At 35.3% G+C, this 11,858-nt stretch overlaps 1 protein-coding gene across 2 annotated transcripts in view; it reads left to right on the top strand.

Moving 5' to 3' along the window:
* Positions 1-410: 410 nt before the first annotated feature.
* The window catches only part of LOC121407927 (protein phosphatase 1 regulatory inhibitor subunit 16B-like), a 65,464-nt gene continuing 54,016 nt past the window's right edge, over positions 411-11,858 (top strand). Inside the window, exons 1-2 of one of the 2 annotated variants that reach the window (XM_041599175.1) lie at positions 411-480; positions 6,114-6,259. In XM_041599175.1, the coding sequence (XP_041455109.1) occupies positions 445-480; positions 6,114-6,259 (182 nt within the window). In that variant the 5' untranslated portion in view covers positions 411-444. The remainder of the gene's footprint in view (positions 481-6,113; positions 6,260-11,858) is intronic. The other variant, XM_041599176.1, reaches the window with a different exon arrangement.

Below are 11,858 nucleotides of genomic sequence, written 5' to 3'. Positions count from 1 at the left end.
GAATAAATTGTAGCTTTTTCCGTTGCCTTTGTGAGTCTGATGTTGTTTCACAAAGTTATGTCATCAATATGGCTGATGGGAAGACTTTGCAGCCACTGCCTACACTTATATGTTTTATCAATGAATGTCTGATGGCAGTTTATCATACGAAACCCACATCGAATCTTGGTCGATAAAAACAAAACAACAACTATTAATGCAAGATGCTAGTGCATAGGCAATTTTTTAATGAAAACTGAATTTTGTGTTCATACTTTTCATAAAATCTGCAGCTTTTTTTTTTTTTCCATTTAAAGTGATTTCGTGTTTGTATTTTAAAGAAAAACTGTATTTTTTTTAAATAAAAAGTGTATTTTGTGTTTGTTTTTAACAAAAACTGTCCTTTGTTTTTGTATTTCCTAATGCACAGTTCAACATCTACTGGAGAATGGTGTGGATCCAAACATGGGAAACGAAGACGGACTAACAGCTTTACATCAGGTATTAAGAAACTCACATTTTACTCGAAAGTTAAAGAAATCATCTGAGGATTATGGAACTAAAAATGATTGCCATTTTAGGTCTGAGTATTAAAATAGGCTGCATGCATTACAAGTATTTTCTTTTGTGGGTGTACATGTGTACACGTAGATGCATAGTGTTTTTCTATGCTCCTTTGTATTTGATTTTGTTGATTTACTAAAAATTTTAAAAATTAAAAGGAATAAAGAATCTGAATTTTTTTTTCTTCCATTATGAATCGCATGGTTGTTTGGTATGGTATTTTGGTGTTTTCATGTTTGTATACGATGACATTATGTATTTTAACTTCTTGAGTCATGATACAGGTTCTAATGATCTAGTAATATGCATCTCTTTGAATGGTGTTTATTGATTTTATTGCTAAGAAACCATACTTTCTTTCCTTTTCATCTTCAGTAAAGTGTATCATGCCAGCTGTTTCATTTTCCAGTATTTTGGAAATGGAAGGATATTCTTAATTCATTTTGTTTGAAGGAGAATCAATGCCTTTGTGGGACTCAACAAAACATCAGTTGGTTTTAATAGAGAACTTTGATATATCACTTTCACAAACGAGGGAGCGTTAAAGGGGCAATTACAAATCAATATTTGATATGAAAGGGGAAAATAATGAAATGATAATAAAGAAAAAAGGATGATTTATTGAACTGTTCAGACAGTTAAAATTCAGTTTGGAAATACTTGATAGCGTTAATAGTCCAGTCAATATAGGGTTTGACCCACCACTAATTGCAACACTTGATATTCCACTGCAATGCTTTCCAGGAAGGTCCCCGAAACAACATACTAAAAGTCCCAAAAAATCCAAGCAGTGGAAATTTATGAACGCAAATTAGCCATAAAAAGTTAGAAAAATAAGGAAAATAGTCCAAAAATTACAAATTAAGTCTCCAAAACATTTTTATTTGAGCAAAAAATCATGATAAATAACTTTAATCAATGTTTTTAATCAAAAATGCAATCAAATCTACCCCATTTGCATAATATGCAAATAAGCATCCTTATATGGAAAAAATGTCAAGATATTGTGATTTTACTCTTATTGACTGCTTGAAAATTTCAATGTTGAAATTACTATTCTGCTATCACTAAGAACGTTGAATACATTTATATTAAGCTTAGTGTCTGTAGTGTCATTTGCTAATTATCCAAATAAGTATCTAACATGTAATAAATATTCAAGAAAACACACTGGTGATACATTCCTCAAAAGTTATAAGTAGATTATCTATTGAAATTGGAATATGGCAATGCCTTACAGGAAGTTAACACCATATTAAAAGTCATTAAATAGACAAGCATAGGAAAATCACAAAATTTTAATTTTATGCACATTAGTCATAATAATTTGCAAATGAGGAAAATAATCAAAAAATTGGGAATCAAGTGCGGAAAACAATATAAATTGAACGGAAGCTCATGGTAATCTTTACTAATTTAATAATTCTTCAAATAAGAAATTGAAAATAAATCTACATCATATAATAATTATGAGCATCCTTGTATGAACCCCCCAGAAATTTTGATTTTTCTCACACAAACAGTTAAACCCCCATTCAACAGAGAGCAAGACCTCTGAAAGACTGCTGTAAGACCTTAAAACTTGCTTGATCTTTCAAGGGTCTTTCAACGAACTTTCAAAGATCTCTGATGTCTTTCACGATTCCTGATAGATCTTTCAAAGGTCTTTATGTTCCGCATGAGTCCCAAAACTTTTTGTTCAAAACAGTCTTTCAGTGGTCTTACAGGAAAATTGTTTTTTAATGATTTTTCAGTGGTCTTTCAATAAACTTTAAAATTTCTTATTAGTCTTTTTATGATCTTTCGGCGGTCTCTCAAGATTTTTTCGGAGATTACTGTAAGACTCATGAGAGATAATTGAAAGACCAGGCAAAGTCTATGGAAAGAATTTTGAAAGATCACTTGATGCATAAACCATTGAAATACCATTGAAAGATCTCTATAGGACAGGTGTCTTTCAGAGTTCTTTAAGGGGTCTTTCTGAGCCATTCCACATCAGAGATGACAAATTTCAGTGATCTTGGAGACTGCTGTATAAGACCTTGCCCATTTTTTTGTCTTTGAAAGGTCCTTCAAAGGTCTCCCCTCTGTGGATCTAGATCAATATATGTTTACTATTTTTATCAGCTTAATATCTGAAGTGGAATGTACATGTTATGCAAATAAGCATCCGGCATGTTATAAATAATCAAGGAAACTTGTGATATTTTCCTCTAAAATTCCACATAATTTTGTAACCTTGATGACCTTGCTTGGTTGATATTGACTTTTTTCATGAGCAGTTACTACCGGAGCAGATACCCCACTCAAATTGTGCAATGATGAGTCAGTTCTACATGGGCCCCACTGTTTGAATGCTTCATATTTCTATCCAAGTCTTGCTCTCTCCTTGACTTGGTAGAGTCTTTGCGTTTCTTGCTGGTATAGTCCACGCTAGCATGCTCCTTGATTGTCAAGTGATCAGCACAAGATGTCACACCCAATACAAATAAAAGCTCGTTAGCTTCGAATATTTGGTCCTTGTAGCAAACCACTTGTCTTAGTGGTGAATATGAGTACTTGCTTGAATCACGAGATCTCTGGGCATGGTTTATAAGAGTACCAATAAGTATTTGCCCATACGAGCGACATGAAAGCCATTCATAAAGTCATGGTAAAGGCCTAAAGTGTATATAGACATCTTTCCCAGATACAGGAATCATGATTAGACGTTCTTGCTGAATCAAGTTGCTGCTTCAGGATGAAGCATCCATTTTCTGTTCTTTCCTCTTTGATGAATCTCCTAAGGATGGCAACTATCTCCAAACATTGTAGCTATTCTAAGCAAATCGTATGCAAATAATATCAATTTCCTGATATTTATGGCAAATGGAAATTCCTCAGTGAGACAATGAACAACCAAGTAGACGTTAACAGATGAAGGACTAAGCCAGATTATTGCCTTTCCAACAAGAGGACACAACATAACGGAACACCCTTAACATCACCATCAAATACCATCCAACATTGATTAAACAGTGTGTACCCATTCTAGGATTTGTTTGCCACTTTGTGTTACTCATTGGTATACTGTGAGGGTATACAGAGGAATAAACCTTTCAGAAATTATGGTACGACTAAGGATGTTAGTCTGGAGGAATGCTGACATTTATAGTGTCATGCAGATGTACTTTGGACAATCATACAACTCTCTGTACTGAAATCTGACAAGTCGAGCATAGGAGATTGAATGTCAATCAAGAGGACTTTGACAAGAACCAAACCATTACCCATGTCTTCTTCCGACACAAGATGCCTCAATTAGACACTGGACATAAGTTGTGTCGGAAGAAAAGTTTTATAGGAAGGCTTGCGCATGTTGAGCTCCTAAAGCATCAGTAAGGTGAAGCTCAGAATTGCTACACTAGGACCATAGAATGGTTTGTAGACAAGCCTATATAATACACAATTTGTTGACCGGACTGGCAATGATCCCGGGAATGATCCAGGCTGTAACAACTAGCATGTTGGAAGCCCTTAATATCATGCGCTATGACTACGTTGGAAGACAACTGATTTTTAGTCTTAGTATTTACCACTGATCATGATGATGATGACGCTGCTCTGCAAGTCCTGGAACCCTGTTCTGACCCAGACATGGCCAGAAAACATGTTTTTTAGTCAAGCGGGTGTAGCCAAACTACTGAAGAAATTGTTAAAGAAAACAACCTGCATGAAGCTACTAGGCCAGATGGAATCTCTGCTACACTCCTTAATGAGACTACTCATCAGATCTCACCTTTCATAAGTTTGCTTTTCTTGGCCTTCCTTCTGTCGTTCCCATACATATAACAACGGGATGTCAGCTCTAACAAACTACTTACCAATTTCAAATACTGTGCTTTGTTCTTGCCAATCCCATCATCTTGTCAGACTAACAACATGGCTTTAGGACGTGAAGAACACATTTCCAGTATTTTACCTTAAATACAAATTATATTAGGATAAATATGCATGCTTAGTGATAGCAGCATATTGATTTGAACAACAGTCAATGTGAGAAACACAAAATTTCTTGACATTTTTCATATATGGTACTTATTTGCATAATATGCAAATGAGGCAGATTGGCTAGCTTTTTAAAATAAAAACATTGTACTTATCTATTCATCATAAAATTTTGTTCAAATTGCTTGCTTTTGACATTTAATTTATAATCTTTGTGTTATTTTCTATTTTTAATGGCTAATTTGCATAATATGCAAATTAATTTTCAGGCATTGTGATGAATTCTCATGCTTAGTGATAGTAGCAAAAATGTCTACATCAGTGAAATGTTTTCAAGCAGTCTATATGAGAACAATCACAATATCTTGACATCCAGCTTGACATTTTTCCATATAAGGATGCTTATTTGCATAATATGCGAATTAGGTAGATTTGCTGGCGCTTATGAATAAAAACATTGAATACAGTTATTTATCATTACCTTTCGCTCAAATTAAATTGTTTTGGACACTTAATGTGTAATTTTTTGGACTATTTTCCTTATTTTTCTAACTTAATTTTGTGGCTAATTTGCATAATATGCAAATTTCAGAAATTTCCACTGCTTGGATTTTTGAGGACTTTTAGTATGTTGTTAAGGGGACCTTCCTGGAAATCATTGCAGTGGAAAATCAAGTGTTGCAATTAGTGGCGGGTCACCCCCCTATTCTGGCTAGATTGACTGGACTATAAGCACATTGCTACCATGGAGCATGGAGTATCATCGGGGGGGGGGGGGGTTCAGTTCTAAAGCTTACTTTATACTTAAAGTAAGCTTTAGAGGTGGAGTCAAATTCCTTGGATGTTGTCTCGTAGAACCTTGCGATGACGCTTGGCACCACCCTTTCCAAGACTCTTTCCTCCCTTTCCGCGACCAGACATCTTGATGAATGAGAGCTAGTTGTTGTACGATACCGAAGATTCAATTTGATTGGCTGATAGTGACCTCATGAGCAAAATTATGCATTTATTATAATGAAAAATCTTAATGAAACTGGACTCGGCAGTGAGTATATCATCCATGAAACTGTGAAATCTAGGGTAGATATTAAACCACTGATACAGTGTGTTCAATAACTATAATCTCTTTCAAACTGAATCGAAATGGGAACATGAACAGCCATGTTGTAAAGCATTTTGACCCCCTTCGCCAAATCATGAATATCACAAGAATATAATGAATGATGGATTTGATATGATTAAAGAATTAAATAAACATGTCAAATGCCATAACTTAATTATTACTTGTCTGATTTACTATTTTTTGGGGTCAGATTTTTCTTTATCTGTTCAAATCATATCATTTTCAGCCTGGAGTACCCCTTTAAAAATGAAAAAAAATAGCATTGAATTTAATTCTTTATAGAAAATGAGTTTCTGAATGTATATTATTTTTTCATTATTAATTAATTGATATGTTCAGAGTTTGGCTGAATATTTTGTAATGATTGAATTTATTGTATTCATCAATAAAGTTATAGCAGGATCATTGCATCGGGGTTCACCCCATCATCTTATATAATGATTTCTCTTTTGCCTTGCAGTCATGCATAGACAACAATGAAGCCATGATGAGGATACTAGTAGAGAAGGGAGCAGATGTCAATGTTACAGATAGGGAATTATGGACACCCCTTCATGCAGCATCAACGTGTGGACATAAACATCTTGCACATTTTCTTATCCAAAAGTAAGTTCCTCTAGATACAGCCTGTCCTTGGGAGCTTTTCATGAAACAAATGGTGATTTTCATTGATTGTTGTCATGCTCAATGTCGACTTTTAAATTTAAGCAGCAAGATGAATCATGATTGAAATCTCGATTCCAAAACACCGAACACAAACACGATCAGCGGTGCACCGTTCAGTGTCGAAAATATTAAGCCGTTTATATGTTGATCGTCTTTAAATTTCCTGCTTTCGTTAGCGCAGCTTTAGTGCTCAGGTTGACCCATCGCAAGAAAGGCCAGTTCTGGCACCTGTTTGTGTACGCTTCCACTGCGAGAGTGAATTCAAAGACGTTTCAAAACGTGATTGTGTTCAATGTCACGTTCGCGATGCTCAAGGGCGTAAATTTGAGCTGACGGTGTTTACAAACGCCTCTTTTTTGACGTTTAATTTTTCTCAAAATTTTGATTTGAAAGACATTTACTTTTACGACGGGAAAAAGTGGACATTGAATGCAACTTTTTTTCTCATATCTGCGTTTTGTAACCACATTTTCAATCACGTTCATGTTGCTGTTTAAATATTGAAACTGACATTGAACACACCCTTAGATCCTTGTTTCTGATTGGCTCAGTGGGAATGACAGACCATTTGATTCATTTAACATTCTTGACATTTACAAACAATTTGTTGCCACCCATCTGAACTGGCGTGTCAGTGTTATGTATGAGTGATACATATCGATGATTCAATAGTTTAAAAACTGATTTCCAGAAAACCACTTCTAAACTTTACCTTATTTTTCCAATGATTGAGAAAGTCCATCTGAGAAACAAATTTCTTTAAAAGTACTTGATGGGAATGCAGTAAGTCTCTTATTCAATGTTGCATCTATGTCTTTTCCCTGCATCAAGAATTTATTTTATTGTCATTATTTGACATTCCAGAAATACTCAAGAAAAGTAGAAGTGCAAATTGCAGTGTCTCTTCTTTCATTTGGACATTGGCAGAAATTCACAACATTTTTTTTGCTAGAAAGCTTGAAAGATTTAATACTTTGTGTCCAGTAGTTGATAAGAGGGATCTTCAGATACAGGGACCTTCAATTTTATCATATTAATGAAAAGAAATTAAAAAAAATTAGTTCATGCACTGCAGTAATAACAATTTACCAAACAATCAATGTTGAGAGAAAAACTAAATCACTTAAAGCTAGATTTATGACAGAAATTTTTTCAGTCTTTAAAATGGCTGCTTTGAAGTTTTAGTGGTCTTTTTGAAGCATCATTCCTACAGATGTTTTTGCATGCCATGAACAAAAAATATGACTCTTCACAGCATACATGTATCTTGCACAAACTCTCCAGAGTGCTGGCATGTTTCTCCATGTAAACAGTGCATTGTATCTATAGCCAAGTTGAGATCAGTTTGTCTTTGATATCCATATACTTAGCATGCATAATGACTAAAACACCTTCATCTGTTTGCATAAAGGTTTGTTAGGGGCACATTTTAAGAGCATTTTAATTCAATTTATTGGTATGACTCACAGTCTAAATGGTGCCTTGGTATAATGCGAGTGGCATAATCTGGTAATTTAATACTTTACTAGTTGGGAATCTTGAGCCATTGTAGATTTCTATAGATTTCTGTGACTTGTTCAAGTGTCGTCATATATCATTACTTTGAAGTGATGAAAATGAATGAAACTGCTGATTTAGGTGTCCAAAAAGTTTTCTTGATCTAAATGAAATTAGCTATGCAAAACTCATTTTCCATAATAGTCTTCATTTAAATCAGTTGTTTTCTGCATGAGATTGAAAGTGCCACAGATTTAAATTGGGTGATTTTATTAGAAAGAATGGAGAGTTGTCCACAAAATCAGCAATTTTGAAGCATGTTTGCCAATTTAGGATCCCCATAGAAAGTACAACAAGACTTTTTAAACGTCCATAACTTGCTTATTTTTACAACCGATTTTGTTGAAACGTGTTTTTAATTGTTCCTCTCATTTTACTCTTTCCAGTAAGATTGCTTCTTTTCTTGGGTTTTTGTTTCCTTTAGTGTTCATCAGTTCATTCTTTACAAATTCTCTGGTATTATCTCACATGTAGGGCCATGCAGTATGTGTAGGTTTTGATATGTGAATAGATTTTGAATTTGCACTACACCAGAACAAACGCCCATTGAATTTAATCTCTGCACATATTAGGGCACGCAGAAGGGGATTTTATGGAACTGATCATTCTCGATTTTATACTTTATAGAAGCTTTAAGTGCCATCAACTTTTGGAGATGGCAAGATATTTTAGCTGAACTGTTTTTCCCCATGACAGGCTAGTTTGTTTTGGTCGCCAATTTGCAGCCAGTTGGTGTAAAAATCCTTCTTTTTTACTTTTGACTCTTCACTCCTTCTTAAACTTCTAAAACTTAGATTATATCTCATGGAACTGCACAACCATGTTGAAGACTGCATATCTTATGTGATTTTTTATTATGCTAGGAAGATCATACACAGTACTTCTCACTTATTATAAAGCTTGTCTATCCAGTAATTCTACCTCTTTCCAATATTTCCAGTAATGCTGGCATTCCAGTATTTTCAGTATCTTAGTCATTCCAGTATTTTCAGTATCTCATTCATTTCAGTAATGTCAGTATTCTCAGTAATTAAGTATTTTCAGTATTACTCATTCCAGTACTTCCAACACTTAAGCACTTCTGTTTTTTTTAACCACGCATTCTGTTGCTTCGTTAAAACAGCAACATAATGACAGGCACGAATGCAAAATATTATATAATTTTACATGCTTACCTTGTCGCGGCAGGTTCCAACAAAAATCTTGCAGAAACCTCTCACTAAGTGGTTTCAGACCGCCTCGAAGTTCGTCAGTTCCAGGTATTCTCTGATCAGGAAATTTACCCCGATCAGAAAATACCAGGTATTTTGGTAATGTGAAAGCAAACTACGCGTAATTTCCCCAAAAGAAAATACCCGCTAAATAGTAGGTACTTGGCGAAATTACGAGAACTTTCGCGGGGATTTTTCCAAGGTCGCAGGTATTTTGGCGATGTGAAAGCAAATTACGGGAACTTTTAGCCCAGCGTGTTGTTGGGTGCGGTGCCGTGGGTGGCTGCTGGGCTAGTGATTTTGAATCTGGCGCCTTGCCTGCTTATCAGACCATACTACACATGCTCGTAACTTCAGGAACTTATCTCGAAGGGTATGTTTCAGGGCGGTGTGAATGCAGGAATAATTAATGGGTATTTTTCAGCCTAAAAAGTTCTTGTAATTTAACGGGGATTCTTGTAATCGAGGCGGTTTGAAACCACCTGCTATCAAGCCTATTGCAAGATTACATCGATTAAGCTTATCGGTTCAGGAGGCTGCTTGTCAGGCAGTAAACTTTTAGCTTATTTTGAAAACAGTTTGTCATAAAATAAATCTTTTCAGCAGAGGCTGTGGCAATTGTCACTTCTATAACTTAACAGTAAAGGATAATAAATGTAATCATACAGTTGTAAACATTGTTATTTCTAGCAAGTAGTGCTTATTTATGTTTTAAAGAAAATCCACGATGGAATCGATTACAAGCGATCACTGAATTTCTCTATGCAATTATATTCGTGGATTAAAAAATATTCTATGCTCTTCACCATTCCAAAACCATGCTGAACATTAAATAAACCTTCTCAGTTTGTTGCAAATTACAATATGTTGTCCTAAAACATTGTATATATATATATATATATATATGTCAAAACAGTAAGAGACGATATTTCGCCAAGTTGAATGGAAAGTTATACATGTATGTCATCATGGCAAGATACATTATCAAAGCAAAGATATGTCCCATGTGCACTTATCTGTGTTGGTGATCTTCAGTGTGAACATTTTTTAGCGTAGATTTCAAGATTTCACAAAGTTCAATTTATGTAACTGTACAAGATCTAGATCCTCGATGATAATGGCAATTAAGCCTGGTTTTATAGACTTTCTCTTGAAATCAGTGTTTACTGCAACTACTGGAATTTCTCTTTAACTTATGAAAAGTTGAGTTGGCGAGATGAATATCTCACAAAGTTTACATACATGTAGGTGTACTGTTAGCTCAGTTCTTTCACACAGGACATCTCACTTGTAAGAACAGATATACTTTAAGGAAATCCTTTCCTTATGCTTTGCTGACTTATTATCTCAACCAAGGCCTTTGGTCTTTGTTGACCCAATTTCCATCCTATCTGTTGTAGGCGGGTCATGGTTGATTAGAATCCAAAACCAGGTGTATGTGTTGCCTTGATACGGGATAGTACACACTTCAATGGACTTCATCTTGATTGAAGCACAGACTTGTTTTTATCCTTTTCAGCAATGTCAAAGCATTGATGATATGGGTTTGTCTCTCTGGGGCCCTGTGTTTGATGCAATCAATCACAACTATGGACGGCAAGCAACGTCAACAAATACCACTCATGTTTGTTCAAAATATTTTCCAACTGTGATGTATATTCATGCTTTCATTGTTTTTTTTTTGGAAAATCTATCGTGCTTTTCTTTGTTGACAAAGGACATTGTGCAAATTTCCTGTTGAAAAAATTATGACACTGATGGATTTCCATAGAGCTACCATTGATTGGATCAAACGTATGGATCAATCGTAACTCTTTGTAAGACGGGGCCCAGGTGTACATTTACTTTTGTGGTCGATTTAATAGTTAATTTTGATTTGCAGTGCCAATATAAAGATCTTGGAATAGATTTTAAGGAGCTTGACAAAATTGGATGTTTAAAGTAATCTTGTATGCTTTTCACACTGCATTTCCTTAACCCCATACTATCCTTAACCCCATACTATCATTTTTCGATCGATCATCGATTCACACTGTCTTTCTTAACCTTATACTATCTGCTTAACCCCGGACTATCCCTCAGCTCATGAATATTGATGATTTTACCATACAGAGCATGATTAACGTGCAATTCGACTTCTGTGATTGGCTAATGCTTAGCCCCACTTTCCTTAGCCCTGTTTCGTTTTTTTTCACTGAATCGCTTAGCACCGCAATTGTGCTAGCACCACAATAAGCTGGCTAACCCTGCTTTTGTGTAGGGCCAGATAGTACCATACTATTTACTGTGCTAGCCCACTTTGCTAAAATGTAGTGTGAAAGCAAAGTGGGCTGAGCTTAACCCCGGAAAAATTGGTGGGGCTAAGACCCCCCTCCCTTAGCCCCAACAATTTCCTGGGGTTAAGGGAAAAAAGTGCAGTGTGAAAAGCATATTAATAAAATCAAGTCATTGCTAATAAGGATGATGATGACATTCTTTCAGATGGGTCCTTTCCATGCTTCAATCATACACTAAAGTTCCAGCTTTTCATCTCTAGTTACCATGTCCCCCACGTCATGTTGGTCACTTTTCCAGCTTATTGCTATAGTACATGTATGTTCTAGAATTAATATTGTGTGGATGGTCATGGTACACATTTTCTGGTTAAAAAAAGATCTTCTGTTGCTACTAATGCATATCGGTACATGCCATTGCTAGCATTGCTGGTCACAAGACACTGTCACTATATTATTAAGGGGACACAGACTGGAAATTCTGAACTTGAAGATGGT

Source organism: Lytechinus variegatus, chromosome 2, assembly GCF_018143015.1.
Source record: "Lytechinus variegatus isolate NC3 chromosome 2, Lvar_3.0, whole genome shotgun sequence".
Taxonomy (NCBI): domain Eukaryota; kingdom Metazoa; phylum Echinodermata; class Echinoidea; order Temnopleuroida; family Toxopneustidae; genus Lytechinus; species Lytechinus variegatus.
Note: the sequence above shows the minus strand (reverse complement) of the source record. Positions and strands in the feature narration are given on the sequence as shown.